The sequence below is a fragment of the Molothrus aeneus genome, chromosome 6, assembly GCF_037042795.1.
Source record: "Molothrus aeneus isolate 106 chromosome 6, BPBGC_Maene_1.0, whole genome shotgun sequence".
Classification (NCBI taxonomy): Eukaryota; Metazoa; Chordata; class Aves; order Passeriformes; family Icteridae; genus Molothrus; species Molothrus aeneus.
Window position 1 is genome coordinate 5,854,854 of NC_089651.1, and position 19,256 is coordinate 5,874,109.

The 19,256-nt window shown below is 41.1% G+C and overlaps 1 protein-coding gene across 4 annotated transcripts in view; it reads left to right on the forward strand.

Annotated features, from left to right (window-relative positions):
- The window catches only part of MPPED2 (metallophosphoesterase domain containing 2), a 120,672-nt gene that overhangs the window by 43,819 nt on the left and 57,597 nt on the right, over positions 1 to 19,256 (forward strand). For all 4 annotated transcript variants that reach the window (XM_066551720.1, XM_066551716.1, XM_066551719.1 and 1 more), the window contains exon 3: positions 380 to 561. In XM_066551720.1, coding sequence (XP_066407817.1) covers positions 380 to 561 — 182 coding nt within the window. The remainder of the gene's footprint in view (positions 1 to 379; positions 562 to 19,256) is intronic.

A 19,256-nucleotide genomic window follows, 5' to 3' on the forward strand; every position in this document is an offset into this window, starting at 1 on the left:
GATTTTTCAGAAAATGTGAATGTGACAGCTGAGCTCAGGTGAGAGCCTGTTCCTGGCCCACCTGGGATACTTTTATCTCCCTGTACCTGTCCATGTCTAAGGCACAGGATGTACAACATCCCAATTCAAAGCTTCCTAAATCCATTTTCCCCTGTGTTTAAACACACTTTAGTACCCCAGAGTGGCCATATTTGTGTCTATTTGATCTTCCTCTCCTCACCAGGTAAGTCTTTAGCAGCACTGGCTTGTTGGCAGCGCACGGCGTGTGTCGGTGGACGCGCGGCAGTTGTCCTGGAGGGAGCAGCGTGCTGCTATCTGCAATAATGGATGTGAGGCTTTGAACCTTGTGACTGTTGTGGGATCTTTGTGTCTGCTCTAGGGTCGACCCCATCCCATATGACACTCCAAAGCCAGCGGGCCACACGCGCTTTGTCTGCGTCTCAGACACGCACTCCAGAACAGATGGCATCCAGATGCCCTACGGGGACATCCTGCTCCACACGGGCGACTTCACCGAGCTGGGACTGCCCTCCGAGGTTAAGAAGTTTAATGACTGGTTAGGTAAGGAATTACTGCCTTTTGGTGACCCCAATTAACCCCTCCTGTCCCAGTGTCACTCACTGCCTGCTAATTGAATTAGGGCGCTCGAGAATCTCCCCCCGCGCTCGCTCCGCTTGTCCTTGTGCCATGTGCTGCTTCTAGCCTCACTTATTATTGAATATTAAGCGGCGACACACTGCAACAACTTATTAATGATTAAAAAAAAAATAATAATATACTGTTAATTAAGACAAATTCAGAGACTTTGCTGCATTTCTGCATTACTTCAGGGAAAGGATTCATTGCAGCCCCCTGGGAGTGCTGAGGAGGTGGTGGCACCTCGTGCAAAGGATGCAGTTTGTCCCCTTAGTTGGTGCTGGGGGGGGGGTTGTGTCCACTCCAAAACCTGCTGCTCACTGTGTTTTGGGTTTGCTGTAGCTTACAGCAGAGCTGGAAGTTGCAATGTATTGGAAATGATCAAAGTCCTTTTTCCCATGTGGCAGAAACAATAATACTGTTTGGAAGAGTATTATTATAAATATATAGTAATAGTAACAACAATATTTATATATATATATATATATAGTCTATATTTATAATATTAGAGATATATATATATAATGTCTATATTTATAATATTAGAGATATATAATAATACTCTATCTATAATGTTAATGTATAATAATATCTATGCATTATATATTATATATAATTATTATATAATATTATATAAATTATAATGCATAATATATATAATAGATAAAGTGTATAAAGTATATACAGTATCTATAATACATATATAGTATTTTATATATATAGATAAATATATATCTTATCTATTTTTATATAGTTATATAAAAATTATATATAATATATATATATAAATATATAAAGAATATATATATCTATATATTGATATAGATATATAGATATATATATTTGGAGAATTTTTTAGGGGGAGGTTGATATTCACATGCTTGCCCCTTTGATTTGGAGTACAGGCATTTTATCTTTGATCATGGGCTGTCAGCATCTCTATGGTAGAATACTGTTTTTGGGGAGAGGAAAAAAAATAGTCTATTCCCAGAGATAAAGATAATTTTAAAGATAGATAATGAAAACCTTTACCTTTAAACAACTCATCTTTTAAAAAGTACCCCTATAAGTTAACATAGCCCATAAAGACAACTGTAAAAAAAGCTTATAAAAAATAGAAGAAATTTCATGATGACAAATTTCCCCAAGCAGCTACTATTCATAAAAAGAAACACAAAAAACTATTTTCTTACAGAGAAGTCTCCATAACATTTACAAAAAAGGCTTGTCTCTCTAAGTAAACCAAAGAAAGATTATTCTAAAAGTAATAAACTAACTAAAATTTTAGGATTTGTTTCTTTACATTGTCAGTGAGAACGAAAAGGTTATAGAAAGGTGAGAAGTTTCCTAAAAGTTTTTTTCCAATTTTTATTACTTTTTCTTTTAGTTACTATTAAGAAATTTCTCTTTATACCCTTTGAAAGTTTTAAGCTTTACCTTTCCCCATGTCCTACCTCACAACAAGAAATAAGAGAGTACATCCTAGTGAATGCACTGGTGATTAGCCAGCACTAAACTCACCACACTCATTTGTACATTAACCCAAAAAACCTCAAATTAACAAACCAAACCCACTACAAACACCTTGAATATTCTGCTGCATTTGACAGCATGTTGCTGGAACTGAGGGCAATTCAAGAGCAAGAGCAGAGAAGCAAAAGGAAGGAGGCAACTTGTGTGGGAACAACTTTGCTGTTGTTGGCAATGCCACTGGCAGGCTGGCTGTGCACTGCCAGCTCACCCCTTGCTCTAGAAATACCCAGGGCTGAGGGTGGCTTGAGCAGCTGATTTTCAAAAAACATCAGAATGGATTTTAAAATGTATTTTTAATATATAAAAGATATTTTGAAGCAAAGCTCTGTCATCAGGTTTTAGTGCACTCTCCCTTGCCTGCTGTGTGGTTGCAGCATTTCTGCATATTTTATCTTATGTGTATCTTACCTATTTTATCATATGTAGCATCTTTACATAATTTTATTGCTTTAGCTGACCCTTCAAGAGATATGTAAGGGACATTTGGTTTTACAAAAGGAATTTTTAAATAGAAGGACTCCTACACTATCTGTCTTGTCATCCTTCTTTGCATTTTCTTCATACTCTTTTTACCTGACCTCCTCTGATTTCCAAAACCCTATTTGAATTTTTTTATTGCTGTGCATGTGGGAGTGGGGCTCTCTAGCCATACCACTGTGACTTAGCTGCATTGTTCTTATTTCTAGAGAGAAATAGAAATTTCTAGAAGGTGATACTAGATTTGATAGGCTCAAAGCTGTCCTTTTTCTGTGTGTAATTGCAGCTCCAGAGGAGGAATTTCCTCTTGGAGAGCACAGATCTCCCTGAGTGCATTGCTGAGAGCAGTGTCTGGCCACCTGAGTTCCTCTTTGGCCCCTGAGTAATGTCACAAATTTCACAAATGCTCTTTAGGTAGAGCCAGAGCCTGTGGCCGGTGCTTGGCATTTGAAAACACTCAGGGCTGCAGAAAGCCAGCCCAAATATTCTGCCAGGGCGCTTTCACCCTTCCCTGGGCACTCCTGCAGTGCTGGCATCCTCTTGGCATTGCTTGCATCTCACAGGGGGTTCATGAGGATATCCTCATAATATCATGAGGATATTATTTTAGTGAATAGGTCCCAACAGAAGAATTCTAACCCTTTGGATAGGTTGTGTTCCAGCCTCAATAATTTACCAGGGGGCTTTCTTAGCATAGTTTCTTGTAGAAGACAGTGTAGTGTTTATCTGAAAAAGCAGATTTTGCAGGCAGTTTCACTGAAACTGAAAGCTCTGGCTGTTGGAGGGCTTGCTGGCTTTGGCCTCAGGCTTTCATAGTTCAGGTACAAAGAAAATCTTTTTTTACATGCTGAGAGTCCACTTACATTTTCTCATATCTATACATACACATGCACATATATATATATATATATATATGTATCTACACATATATAAGTATATATGTATGTGTGTGTATGTACATATATAATATATTATATGTAATATATTATATATAATATTTATATATAATATATTTATATATAATATATTATATAATAATATATAATAGAATAGAATATAAAAATACATACTATAACTATATTATGTAATATATACACTATAATATACTATAATGTACTATATATTATATACTATAATGTACTATATATTATATATTATAATATACTATATTATATAGTAGATGTATCAGTAGTATATTATGGTATATATTATATACTATAATATACTACTGATAATATAATATAATATAATATAATATAATATAATATAATATATATTGTCATATATATATGTATATGACAATACCAGTTATTAGGTTCCTGGCACAGGGCAAGCCCAGCAAATTGCTTCACCTCTGGGAATGTTGATGAATACTTGCTTCAGTGCAAATATTCCTCACCAGGAGTCAAAAACACCAAATCCAGCTGTGTCCTTTTGCCTCTCGTTTCAGCTCCTGTCTCCAAAATGTGTTAGCTGTGTTTTACCATTTATTATGCTCTTATTTACTGTGTGTGTTGTGAAGATTTAATGACTTCAAGGATGTGAGGTGATGATGTGCTGTAGTTAAAAAATGCATACCAGGAGCAAGCAGGATTCCTTTTGCTTCCTCAGTAGGATCTTTTTTCACCTGAGTTGGTAGGAAGCTTGTTCCAGAGCTACACACTGAGAATCAAATGCATCAAATACAAGGTGGTCCTTGCAGAAAAATGTTTCTCTGTCTTTCCTGGCTCTGGTTTTCTCCCCTGGCAGTTGTGTTGTGGAGCTGCAATGAAGACAAGGCATCTTTGTCATTTATGTCATGAGGCAGAGAAGCCAGATCAAAGCTGGCTTTCATTCTGTAGCTCATCTTACCCACTCTGTGGTAAAACCCAGGTCTTGCCTCCATTAGGATTATATCATGGCATAACTAAAACACAATGACTGTCCGCTGGTTTTGCTGGCAGTAAAGCCAAGGGGAAAGTTGAGAGATGATTATTCTGAGCTCCTGCCTTACTTGTCCTTCTCTGGGCCTTACATATCCCACTTTTACAGGGCTGAGAGCACTGCTTAAAGCCCTGCTGGTTTATATCTTTGGAGTCTTGCATCCTTTTGCCACAGTTTGGGTCTTTCACCTGGGGAAAATGTTCAGCATTTTGCCTGTCCATTTCACCCACACTCACCCTTCCTCCTTGCCTCCACAGCCCAGCCATGGAGCTTGCTTTCCACCCTTCCTTTCCCATTCTCCCCAGTTCTCAGCCCTTCCAGCAACTTTTGCTAGTTAAATGCTTTTTCCCTTTGGCTGTTACATTTTCATTATTGGTTTTGCGTGGAAGTCAGCTGGGCTTATACATTGAATAACCTCTGTGGTCACTTAGTGATTGCAGACACTGGCTGAGGTAATTTATTCACTTTGTTTTGGTGTGAACATGTCCCTCGGGTCTTGTAACTGCTGTAATCACTTGACCTTAGGGACTGTTAAATGCTTTAAACACAGTTATTTTAAATTTATAATTGTTTTCATTAAAAATCTCTTCTGCTAACTTAACTAATTTTGTAGTAAACACAGCATTACTGTGCTGAGGAAGAATTGAGGTGTTATTCTGTGCCAAATGTATTTTTTACTGAATGTTTCAACTTGCCATTATTATCTCTGTTCATATTTTTCCCATCCATTCTCATTCAGTCATATATGTGAAATGAAATAGAGGAATATCTAATTATAGCTCTGTCTTCATAGTGCAATGTTTCCTTTTCTGGGTGATGGGAAGTGATTGAATAACCCATGAGAAGTGAAGAGAAAGCAAAGATAAATTCAGGCAGATAGATCTTTAATGAATTGATGTGTTTATTTTGCTGGGTTACTGTGGGCCTGATTGCGCATATGTGTGAATAATTTGAATTCAGTTCAGAATTTTTTCTCGACTAGCCCATTTTGTACTTTTTTCTTTAGTGTTTACATCAAACTGTGTTCATTTTTTGGTTCTGGTTTGTTTGGTTTTCCCCCCTGCAAGGTTTCTGTTATAAAGAATAATACTGCATGAGCTTCCAAAATCTTGCAGTGGTAGACTTGGCTAAATTCAGTAGGTGATCTTACTCCTGGTTATTGTCTGTGGGGCTGAAAGTTGAATTTAGCTAGCTTTTTCCTGAGTTGTTCTAGGATTTAGCAACTTGGCTCTTTCATGTTAATTTGAAGTCTTGCTTTTGTTCTGAATGTTTATTTCTTTAAATTTCTTTGGGATGATGAATGTAAAAACTTTGTAGATGGTTTAGTGGCCAAATACATATGGGTTTGTACTGGAGCAAATATTTCTTTACCTGTAATATGTGCTTGCCTCTAGTTTGTTGCTAGAGCTAAAAAAAAAAAAAAAAAAATCAACTTTATTTTTCTGTGCTGTAGTTCCTTGATCATGTTACTTGAAGTGAGAAGAATAGAATGATTATATAATTTTAATTTAGAATTTTTCTTGTTACCTCTGCGTAATGTGGATGTGGTCCTCAGCAAAGTATTGCCAATTATTTTAAAGTTCATTTTTGTGTGACTGTTAGTAATTGAAAATAGCAGCATCACCTTGGAATTGCTGGTTGTTAGGTGGAATAAATGACAAAATGTAAATGTGGTGTTGCTCTCAGAACTGTGGACAGACACTTGGTTCCAGTCCACAGTTAAATTTATGCATTAGTGCTGTGGAAATTTGAAATTATATTCAAAACTGTTGAGCCAGACACCTGCCAGAATGTGTTTGATATTGAAGATAGCATAATTCAGTTTGAAAAAAAAATAAAAATGAACTGTTCCAGAATAATATAATTGTAAGATCAAACTCTTTTCTTATCACTGTTTAAAAATGCAGGGTCACATTCCACTTTTATCCTTTCTCAATCTCTCTGGTCTGGCTTAGTTATCTGGCTTCATCTCCTCTCCAGGCATGGCTCATTCAGGGTTTAGAGTGAGTGTGTTCCTTTTACTAATGTACACTGAGGACAGCTCCAGTGTGATCAAGTGTTTGTTCCTGAGGGCTTTTTGCTTCCTGAAAGTACATTTCTGATTATTTTGGCATCTGACATCACACTATTTCATATAAAAAAACACCAACCAGTAAGTTCTAAATTTCTCCAGATTCAGAGGGGTATTAGCTTAAAGTATTCCAGGGTAATTTAGAAGCAGAAGGAAGCCTGTGAATATTTTAAAGTTAAATTATGGCAATAAAAACAAATCCCTTCCTTTTTTATAAATTGATTTATTTCTGATTTGTGTTTTTTACCATCTGGAGCATATTTTGAACTCTATATTGCTCTGCTTGTTTGAGCTAGAATGAATAATTGACTAAACATAAAATACCATTTTGATGAACAAAACTTGGGGCACTTGAAAAAAGAAATTGCATTCATTGCAAGTGAAAGAAAATGCTGAGGTGGCTTTAATCCTGTAAGTATGTGTGAGTTTGGCACAGCTGTTCTGGGAGAGAGGGAAGCAGCTCCCTGGAAAATCTGTAAATCCAATTTTGGAAACAACTCTGTCTTCCATGATGGCCCTGGTGAGAAGGTTCAGACACTGGGGTGGGATGGAGATATTTTATTTACAGGTTGAGCTGCTGCTGAGCACTTGTGGGTTTTTTAGTGATTTAGTAGTTCTATGGGTTATGTATCTCACTCTGCCTTCAGCATAAAGTTTTAGAAACTTCTTCCTAGTTTATTTAGGGTTTATCGCTATATTAATACTTAAGAATATTTCCTTTGCTTTTGCTCTACCTCAGACTGTGTTTAGTGTCATGTTTAAATTCCCATTTGTACTTAGTTTTCAATTCCCGTATGGCTTGCCTGAATTAATAATCTGCTCAGCTTTTATTGGCATATACCTTTTTATGATCTATTATTACTAATTTTTATCTTTGTTCTTTTGTCTCAAAATAACACAAAAAATACAAATGGAAAAATAGTTTGAATGTTTCATTTTATTATATTTATAAAGTAGTGGGAAAACACAACCATATTGATTTTTGTTAGTAGGCTGAATAATTTTTCTTGATGTAGCAAGGTGTAGTGCAGTGTGAAAACAAAGGTAGGAGGAAAGTGCAAAATTCTCCTTTTGTGCCAGGGTTATAGCTGCTTCTTCATATTTATCCTCTGCTCTGGGTCAGATGTGAGATGCTTTGTGGCAAACAGAACCCCAGAAGTGCAGCTTAGAAGGTAAAATAGAAGCCATTGGATCAAATGAATGTTGAGGTAGTAAAATTTCCACTGACTGAAATGGAATTTATGCCTGAGAAGCAGTGTAAGATCATTCATATCTGATCAGTTCTTTCTTGTTCTGCTCTTGTTATTCCTGGCAATTCTTCATGAAGAGATTGCACAAAAAATCCATTTTTGCTATCTCCTAATGGTCTCTAGAGAAACGGAGGGTTTTAGACTGTGTTTGCTGCTAAAGTGTAAAATCCTCTTTACGAATTGCCATGGTCAGTCAAAGCAAACATAAAGGTGTTATTTGACAGCCATTAGAAAACTTGGCTCAGGTAAAAGGTGCTTTCAAAGAGAATAATGTTCTGCAGTGAGTGGCTCTTTATAAGTTTAATATATTCATTTGGTAATTTTCAATGAAAGGAAGGAGCCAGTGAGCACTGCAAAGTACTGCACAATTCCTGAATGGATTTTCAATCACAATAATTGCTCGGTCATTTCTTGGATCTGCTTCCCACTGGGCTGCTAATGTTGTCTTAGAAGGGGGGAGGGGATGATCAGGTTTCCTATAACAAACTATAACCAAAACAAATGTATAAAAAAAACCCCAAATAATTCTTCCTTTCCATTCCCCCTTTCCTACAAATCCACTTTGAAACAGAAAAGAGATTTATGCCTGTTGTATTGAGCAGGCATGGGACAACCAGTGCCCCTCAAATAGAAACTTTTTCATCAGATTCTTCCTCCAGCGCTGCTTCCACAGCCCCATATTGAAATGAGAATGATTTCAGTGGAGAACAGTCGAGGGATTGATTCTTTGTACACCATCAGTTAATTCCTTCACTTGCAAATTTAATGTTGCATCAAAAATACAAAGTGCAAAAGTACTTCTCCCCTACGTTTTCACCCTGTGCACGCCATATTAACAATAGCTAATTAAAATGAGCCCTTCTGTTAGCAGAGCATCACGTTGCAGGCTGGGAAGAACAATGGTTTAGGGGTGGAGGAGTTGCTTTGAGCAGAGAGGGGTTGGGGCTGGGGAGAAAGCACTGCGGATTTTAGTATAATGTGAAGTGTTCAAAGAAATTTTATTTCATCATAAAGATTAGCAGGCTGTGTAATTCAATTTAAAGCTGGTTGGCGGTGTTCTGTCTATTACAAAGCCTTTTTCTTTCTTTTTTTTTTTTTTTATTGCCACTATTTTTTTATGTTGTATGTGACTACAAAACCTCGTAGATGGCAGGAATGATCTTAGGGGTTTTGTACTTCCCACCTGCCTTCCTCTATTCCGTTCTGCGTGTTAGGAAATATGTGAGATTACCTTAAACTGAGCTACAAAACAGTCTATCAGTGAAACACCATCCTGGCTTTTTTGGGCTTGTATAAAATAATTATTTTTGTGGCCCAACAGCCACTGAAAGTGAAGACCTGTTAAAAATGTTCGATCGAGAGGATTGAATTGAGCTTAAAACTCAAATGTTAGCATTTATTCACACTGGTTGTGGGCATTTCTGTGCTGTAGAAAAGCAACATGCAGCAATTTATGGTAATGCAAGACTGGCAGACCTTTCTCTTACAGTAATTGCCTGTACTAGGGGGTTAATAAATGTTCCAAGAATTACTGACTTCTTTTTTTTTTTTCTTGAAGAAAAACAGAGAGCTGCTTATTGCTGGCTATAACCAGCCTGCGTGGCTTGTTCATTAACCCTCTTGTTGCAGGGGGCTGAGTGTTTGAGCTTGGGCAATTCCTGCATGGGAAGGATGTGTCTTGGCACACAGAGGCTGTGTGAAACAGAGTCCTGTGTCCCATCCACACCTGTCAGGTCTGCTAGGAGACTTTCAAACCTTCATTGCCTGTATTTAGGGAGTAGGTTGGTTTTGGAGAGTGGGTGTTATGTTTGTGGGCACCAACCACCGGTAAGGAGAAAAAGGAGAACCACTTTTCCCAGAGCTAAAGGAAATTTTCTATTCCTTGTCCTGCTCTGTGCTGGACATGGCAGGGAATGATGGCACCTGCTCTGTAGGGTGGCTCCAACACCCACAGGAGCCACCTTCAGCCCTGGGAGGGATGCCTTGGAAGGCTGCCCTGGAGCAGAGGCTGGACAGAGCTAAAGAATAAAGCAGGGATTTATTAATAGGCCTTCAAGGGATGCAGCTTGGGCAGTACAAGAGCCTGGCCAGGGCTGCACCCTAAATGGACTCCAAGTCATATGCTTTTACACCTTTTATAAGTTTTTGGTCCATTTACATATTGGGGTTAAATGTCCAATTACAGCTTCAGGTTATGAAGTCCCATCCTCCCAGTTTCCTCTCCTCAATTCATGGCTGTTTTACACTTTTTGGGCCTGAAGCTGCAATGGTGTCCTTGGGCTGGAAAAGGATTGTTTTTCTAACTAGACTGTGAAGAGAACTTGCTAACACTTTATATGAAGTTCAGAGTTGCATACTAAAGCACTAGAAAATCTGGAAAATATGAAATCTAAACCTGAAGGCATCAGTGCTAATGATGCCTTGTGCAGGCTGCCCTAGAGCAGGGGCTGGGCAGAGCTAAAGAATCAAGCAGGGATTGATTCAAAGCATCTCCTCCATGGATCCACCTTGGGCAGCACCAGAGCCCAGCCAGGCCTGCACCCAAGATGAACCAAAATGGCCCCAAAATGCCCCAGCGCTCCCGGGCTCTCTCCCTTGGATCAGTTCTGCTCCATTTGCATCTTGCAGTTCATTGTCCCATTCCAGCTTTAGCCCCTGCAGTCCCACCCTGCTTGTTTTTCTCTCTCCAGCCCACGGGGTTTGTGCTCTTGGGCTGAGATTGGGATCATTTGTCCTTGGTGCCCAGCTGGAGCAGGAATTGTTTTGTCTCCCTGCTCTGTGCACAGAGCTCACCATCCCCTCATGTGAAGCTCAGACCCACCCACTAAAGCAGCACAGAATGGGAAAAATAGAAAAGCTGAACCTGAGGCATCAGGAGGACTCTCAGTGCTCCTCAGCCTGTGACACCACAGGAGGGCTGGGTTGTGGTGGCCCTGCCAGAGCTTTGGGAATGTTTGGGATGTTTCTCGGGACTTGTGGTGGCTCTGAGGCTCAGGTCACGTCAGTGCCTCACTTCACTGAGCTGTTCTGGTCTCTTTGCTCGTCCTGCACCCCAGCTGAGAGGTGACAGTCACCAAACCCTCTCTGGTCACTGATGGTGCCTTTGGTGGAGAAGGAGCAAAGCAGCACACCAGGGAACAGCAGTGTAAGGAGAGAGGCTGTGGAAAGCCAGCATGGGGAGAACAAAATAACATCAAACTGGGGGCGGGGTGGACACTACAAAGAAGAGGGAGACAAATGAGAGCACAGGGACATAAAGTACTGGGCCTGCTCTTTTTCACTTGCTTTTTCCAGAGCTTCATCTCTTCTCGAGTTAATAAAATTAGGATATGAGAGTTCAGGAACACTGTACTTTGAATTTCCTGTAATTTTTGGTAAGTGAACCATGAAGACCTCAGAATTATGTGCATCTTTTCTGATGAACCAGAAGCTTTCACATCACGGGGCAGGCTGGGTATCAGAGTGCAGGAGCTCCTTCTCTCTTGAATGTTGCCATTACATTTTTTTTTTGCTGTAACCAGCTGACACAAAGGGTTCTAAGTTTAAAACAGAGCTGCAAATGATAAAGAATTACCCACATGTCCTTACTTTTCCCTGAGCTGCTCTCCCCCATATGTTGCTCTGAAGGCTCCCTGCTCCCTCAGCAGCACTTGGCATTTGCCTTCACTCCTGAGAGATGAGCAGAGAGGCTGCAGGGCAGGCACAGATTTGCTGCAGCTTTGTGCAGGAGATGTCTCCTGAGCATGGCAGGGAAGGAATTTGCTCCTTCTCCTCTCCTCTGTCCCACGTTTCAGTGGTTGCTGGGAATAGAATGATGCTGAGAGTAAAGGTCCTGGACTGCTGTCCCCTCTAAAACACCATGAGGCTGCTGAGGGGCTTGGAACACAAGCCCTGTGAGGGAGCTGGGGGAGAAAAGGAGACTCAGGGGTGACCTTATCACTCTCTACAGCTCCCTGAAAGGTGGCTGTGCTCAGGTGGGGTTGGGCTCTTTCTCCAGGAACCGACAGAACCAGAGGACACAGCCTTAAGCTGTGCCAAGGAGAATTTAGGTTGGATATTAGGAAGAAGTTTTTCACAGAAAGGTGATAAAGTTCTGGAATGGCTGCCTGGGGAGGTGGTGGAGTCTCTATCCCTGGGTGTGTTTAACAAAGTCTGGATGTGCCACTGGGTGCCAGGGCTTGGTTGAGGTGTTGGGGATGGGTTGGACTCCATGATCTTGAAGGTCTCTTCCAACCTGGTCATTCTGAGAATTTTGGGAATTCCCAAGGAGGTGGTGGAGTCTCCATCCCTGGGTGTGTTTAACAAAGCCTGGATGTGCCACTGGGTGCCAGGGCTTGGTTGAGGTGTTGGGGATGGGCTGGGCTCCATGATCTTGAAGGTCTCTTCCAAGCCTGTGATTCTGTGCATTCTGTAAGCCCCACTGCACAGAAATCCACTCCCCATGTGATGTAAATGACAATCCCGTGCCGTTAGCTGGAGCGGGAAGGGCAGGAGGGGATGCCCTGCTGTGGTGGGCACCCAGGCTGCACAGGGACAGGAGGAGGAAGCAGCCACCTCTGTTCTGGGCCTGGAAGGGCTCTGGCATTGCAGTGAGGTGCCAGAGTGTGTGCAGCTAGAGGGAAGCAATACAGCTATTCATAAACAGCTGCTTCCCTGAGACCAGCTGTGAAAACAATGATGCCTGCCTGCGAGGTGAGAGGGCAAAACCTGGGCAGAAAGGAGAATAAATAAGGAATAAATTGTTACCTTTGCCTTAAGAGACTGAAGTAGCTGCTCTCTGAATGCTCTGTGCTAATGACCAGCTCTGATTACCTGTAGTTGTCGTGTTATTCAGCAGAACTTTGCCTGCATATCACGGCTTAGCTTTTTACAGCAGGTTTCTCACCCCATTTTTTGGTTTTAAAGGCTAGGAAAGATGGCTAAAATGGGTAAGTCAGGAGAGATCCTACTCTGCAGAAAGCACACTAGGTGAAAAATTGCATGCTCCACCAATTAACATTTAATTACAGAGAAATATTTATTGGTGGACTAGAATTGCCAGTGTCCTTCTCTGCACTAGGGTACAGATGCTGCATCATGCAGATTTTCAAGCACCTTGTGAAAATGTGGCTTGAACATTTTCAAATTCACAACAATAAGTGCCATAAATCCCACACATTCATTTTAAAGCATTTCACTGCTAGGTTAGAGGCTTACAATTATCCTTATTGAGGAGCAGAGGTGGCAGCAGCAGATCTTTCCTTTTCCTATAACAGGGGCAGGAAAGATCAAGAGTTTCACCTGAATTCTGTCACAAATAAAAGCATGCAAACTCTCTGTTGCAGAATGGGATTTACATTGCATGCACTGTTTTTCATATTTTTCTGTTTTGTCCTGCCTTTGGAAGGAGAATTAGGAGGTATTTCACTTTTCTGCAATGAAATTCAAAGATCTGGATTCTTAAAAAATACTTCAGTGTGAATTCGACCGGTCTGCTGTGAGATCCTGGGATGCTGCAGCACAAATTACAGCCCATAAACTGAAATTGAAATTCTGCAGAGCCAGTAGAAAAGAGGAGGTGGCAAGAAACAGTAGCCAGGGGTGAGACAGAACTGAGAAATCACTGGTGCCAATGTCCATAGTTACCACTCCAAACCTTTATCAGCCTTCAAGCTTCCTTCTCACTCTCTTTTTAGTGTTTAGTGTTTGTGCTTACACTCACAAGGAAGGAATCTGTGCCCTCCTGCTCAGGGAATTCTGGATGGCCAGGAAGAAAACCTGCACAAGGGGAGTTCAGCTCCTTGCAGGAACATGATGCAGCTGTGGAGTGATTTGGTTGTCTCTCTCAGTAGCTGAGGAACCTCTCTGTGAGCTGGATTCCTCAAAAGGAATTTCCCTAGGGGGCTCAGGAGATTGCTGGCATCCAAGTTCCTCTTGGAAGACTGCAATGGAATGTTTAGCTTTGTTTGGAATAATAAATTTAAACAGAGGGTTCAGCAGATAGCGCTGTAGGTTCCTGAAGACCTGCCTGGACATCTGAGCTGGCTGCAATTTCTGTTTGCCTTCTCTGTGCACCTTCTCTTTGTGTTCTGTCCTCCACAGACAGCTCAGAAAGGGCCCTTGGAGGTGGTTCTGGAGCACACATATCCCTGCTGGATATTGCACTCTACAAGTGGAGTTTAGGCTCAAGCTTTTGATTTCTGCCCTTCCAAGTTAAAAAAATGAAGCAATTAGAAAATGAAGGAAGAGCAGGAAGGAAGGAAGGAACAGCTCCAAACAAGCATCAGTCTTGCCGTGTGAAAATATGTTTAAAACTGCCTTGGAATATCAAACTTGCTTCTTATACTTCAGTGTTTACAAATAAAAGCACAAGCCTTGGTCACAGGGTAAAATCTCAAGAGCAGCTGATTGCTTTAGCACACTGGAGAATGTTACATTCTTAGAATTATTAAAAAGCATGTAGTTCATGCTTTTAAAGCCTCTGGGATATTTAAAAAAAATATCTTATTGCTTCTCTGTAAGTTTATTTTTCTTGTCATTATTCTTGTGTGGTGGTTTGACAGGAAATGTGTTTTTTAGGATGCTGTGTTTTTGGCCAATAGATATTCAGACTTTAATATTGGCATTTAACTTGGCCATTGAGACATGGACACGCCTCTGAGAACACGGGGTTAAAAGCAGAGCTCTCTGTTGAGAGGGTTCTCTTGAGTTTCTGGCGGGAAAGAGTTCGAGTCTCTCCCCCGGCCCAGCTGCTGGCTGGGCAGGGGGAGGGGAAAGCCATGTGGCCGAGAGAGGTAGGCCTGAGCCTGGGGGTGGAAGGGTGGAAGAGAGAGAGAGAGAGAGACACCGGGAGCCATCGGGCAGCCCCCCCTGAGAGACACAGAGACACAGAGAGAGAGAGAGAGAGAGCCACTGCCTGGGACTGTAACCTTGAGACTGGATAAACATGGGCCTGTGCCGGCAGCACGGCTGGGACGGAGGAGAAGGGGGGGGGTTCAGCCGGCCGCTTGTAGGAGCTTTTAACCCCTTTTTGGAGAATGAGAACTTTACAGATCATTGACTTCTCTTAGAAGATAGAGTGGAAGATGAAGAAAGAAATGAGCTAGTGTGAGAGAGGTCTGGGCGAGTGAGAGATAGTAGAAGAATAGAGAAGAATCTTAGTGGGAAGAGATGATGGAGTAGCTTTTGTTGGACTCTTTTTGTATAGCCATAGACAGACCCATGTTCTTTGTCACACAGAGACTGCATTCTAAGGGGAGGCAATGGCCTCAGAACCAAGAGGGTTCAGTGTTGATGCCCCTCGGCCCCAGGGGGTGAAAAAATATGGAGGGGACAGGTGTCCCAAAGGAGAGATTGTGGGGACAGGTGTCCCAAAGGAGAGACTGTGCCTTTTTTGGATCGGGACAAGGCATCCTTAAAAGACAACCCTAGAAGCAGTTCTGGTCCATGTTCAGTGGTGAGAGCACTGGACATGAAAGGAAGAGGTCACGACGGCAGATGTACTCCGGGCGGTGCCACGAGTGACACGGAAACACACGAGGCTTCAGCTGTGTTTCCAGAGGAAGCCCATGGCACAAGAAAGACTCCTCTCCTCTTGATGAACTGAGGATTGATTGTCTAAAAGGTAGTGCTGGACCGAAAGTTAGTGATTTGAAGAACCAAATGTATTGTGTTAGAAATTTGGTGGGGGGAGGAGGAAATGCACTTGTGAAGTTTTCATTTTCCCTGTGTGTGTGTGTGTTCCTTTTTATCTGTAGTTGTAGAGTAGTTAATAAAGTTCTGGTTCTTTTTCCCTAAGTAAGAGCCTGCTTTGCTTATTCCTGGTCACATCTCACAGCAGAAACCAGAGAGAAAGTATCTTCATGGAGGCACTGGCATTGTGCCAGTGTCAAACCATGACATCTTGCTATCCCTGCTTTTATCTTTCCTCTTATCATTATGGATATTTATCCACATAACACTGGTACTGATAGGTGGATAATTGTGAACCCCAGTATGTTTTGTAGTTTCCCAACAATATGCTCAAAAATAATAATTTTCAAGGAAGGATTTCAGTTCCAGGTATAAAATCAGAAGTTATGTAGGATATAATGTATCATAATAAGAAAACAGTTTTTAGGAGCTTCTTGTTTGTGTATTTTGCAATTTTTCTCTTTGCAAGAAATGCTCTGGATACCTTCCTGGGATACAGGAAAAAGGAGATATTTGAAGGGATTTTTTTTCAGAAATACTGACTGGGCTCTGCCAGGCCAGAAGACAGAGGAAGGTGATTTCCTCCTGCTTTGTGGTGCATTTGTAAGTCTCAGAGATTTTCTTCTAAAAATGAGAAAGCAAATGATGGGAAGTAGCTCAAAGACTTGGGAAACAGGAAAATGTTTTGGAGATCATGTGTTTCCCTGCATTTATTTGTTCATATTCAGGTGGGTGGGCAGGTACTGGGAGGATCCTGATGGAGGGGGGGCGTTGGTCAGTCCTGTGGGCAGAGAGGGAAGTTCTGCTGCTTGTTTCAAGGTCTCTGTCAGTAAGATAGAAGAACTTGGGGCAGAATCTAGATCTGGCTCCTGTGCTCATAATTCTCATTTCCTTCACTAAGTAGTGAAGAAATGATAGCAAACCTTGTTTCTCTTTTTAAATAAACTTTTTCTGGAAAATTTCGTCCTTTTAGCTTTCCCTGGCCTTTTGCAGTGTGAAAATCCATGTACATTAAAATACCAAGACATTGTCTGTGATAATTATGATTAGCTTAATTACTTTCTGTATAATTGTTTCTCAAGATGACCTCCTTTTTGGTGGCTTTGTTCATTTATTTTAGGGGGGGAAAAAAAGACTTAATTGGAATTGTAGATGACAGAGATAAAGGGTATGTTCTGGGAAATTGGTCCAGATCTGTTTGTGTCAGGCAGTGGAAGTTGGTTCTTTATATTCTTAAAATTCGTGAAGAAAAATAATTTAAATTGATACAGTAACGTGTGTGCACAAGGTAATATCAACAACCAATATATTATTTCAAAATCTGGTGAATTTCTTCATGGAGGATTAGGTTATATAGTGTGGTGGGCTCTGAAAAGAAAATAGAATTGTGTATTGATGCCTTTAGAAATATTATTTGAGGGCAATAAAATGTTCTCTGGAATTCCCTCCTGAGTGGAGAAAATGGAGTTTGTTTGCAGTAATTGCATTTTCTAGCATTCGCTTTCGTGCTTTCCAATATGAGTTAAGCCAATTGGAACCTGTGATTTTGTTTTGCTTATTGGCAAAAGCACCATGTAAATTGATCCGTGATGCATTTATAGAGAATGCTTTGAAAGTTTTGAGAGAGAGATGCTTTTCTCTTATTGGATTTAGATAGTATTAGGGTTCATTTTTACGTTTTAGCCTAATGCAATAGTAACCAAAAATGTTTCTTTTCAATTAAGTCTAAATTAAGTCCAAGAAGGATATTTCTACTTAGCCCTACTGGCACTGTGAAGCCAGAGCTTAAGTTCCAGCCTTAGTATTTGGAGTTCAAGGTCAGAGGCATTTGAAGCCACACAAGGTGCTGAAATTGGCCTAAAATTGGTCAGCCCTGGTACATTAAGATCTCGATTGCAGGAGAAAATCAAAAGTTCTGTTGGACAAAATGGGATTTATTTCTCTGTATGCACAGTGCACACACAGACCCTGAACTGCAGGGGCTTGATGCAGGTGGCTCTGTCACTGTAAATACAGGGAAATTCTGTTTAGGGGAGCACCCTTCAGCTCTGCCAGACAAAAGGTGTTCTGGCCTGAAAATCTCTGATGGTTTTCAAGGTGAGCACCATTTCCCTTAAAGGATCCCTTGGAAGGGCCAGGTAGGGTGGTGTCTCAGAATTGGCCAAATTTAAAGAGAAATTTCACAGCTGCCAGCTCCTTTGATTTTAAGTTGTGTGATTTTTATTTTTTTTCCCCTCTTGAAAGCTCTGTCTTTTAGGTTGCATAATTAAAAGCCTGAAAAGAGAGCCTTTCCAGGGACTAGCAAGCAATCTGTGCTGCTTTCGTTTCAGATTTCATAATTTTAAAGTCAATTTGGGGGGACTTTTTACACCTAAAGTTGGCAGTGCTGTGAGCTGCAAAATCTGGAGGCTTTTTTTTTTTTTTTTTCTTTTTCCCTTTTGCGGTTAGGCTGAAGAAAAACTTCAGGTTCTGTTTCAAAACAAAGCAATGTCACATATTAGTTGTTAAAGTTTTAGTGAAGATTTCCATGTTTCAATAACAGCAGCCCAGTGAAGTTCAAAAGAAGCTTGGAGATCAAATAACAGGACAAGTTATGTCAGAATAACGCAAAGGAAGCCGCGGAACGCTGAAGGGAAACAAAAGCTTGTCACTTAGCTAGTGCTGCATTTCTCCTTTCAGCAGACAGGAGGGAGATATTAATCACAAACAGTTACATTAGAATAATGTTATGGTTGAGACATAAAAACATCAAAGCAAGGAATGGTGACCAAGTGCCAGAGCGCGGTTAGACCAGACCTGCGGCCCAGCAGGTTCTGCAGCGCACGTGGGGATGTTTTGGCCTTGTGTCGTGCAAAATTCACTAGGTTTTCTTGTGGAGGAGAGAGAAGGAGTGGAAACTTGGTGTTAGGCACCAGTGATGGTGCACATCAGAGTTGTGTGCAGTGCCTGCACGGGTGGAGCAGCACCCGTGCTCCCTGGGCACCGCTCGGCCGAGCTCCACATCCACCCAGTGCTTCCTTGCTTTCATGGGTTTATGGCTCAACCCCGGCATTATTGTAACGTAGTTTTTTGTGTTTAATGTTCCTTAGACTTGGTTTTCCATTGCCAGCATGGAGGAAATCCTAATGCATGAGTTTGAGAGGAGAAGGCAGCAGACTCTGAACCTGCTGTGTGGCTCGATCCGCAAGCGTGAGTATTAACGCTGGAGCTGTCAGGCCTTGTGGAAATTAATGAAGCCTGACGGCTACAGAGGGAAAGGTCACAGGCAGAGCTTGCACTCACCTAACATTTCTGTTTTGTTGTGTCTAACAGTGCTCTCAACAAAGGGGAGCTTTAATGTACAAGCGTTGGATTTATCGCAGGGATTCCAGGGTCTCAGCCTTTGCTCCTCCCTGTGCTGCCATGCGATGTTTTCTTTGCATAAAGGCAAAACACTTACATGTTCATTCATCCTCTCTTCTTGCTCTATTGCCCATGTGTGTTTTGCCTTTACTTTTTTCTTCTCCAAAACTGGAGGGGAAAAAAAAAAAAGAAAAAAGTGGCATCAGAACTGATGGCGGAATATTTTTCACTGGGAAGACTTTGAGAGAGCTTGTGCTTCAGTTCTTTGTACTGTTTTAGAAGCATGCTCTGGTTTTGTGCATGTTCTGTTTCTTATTTGATTTTTTTTTTTTTGCTTTTAATTGTTTCATTGT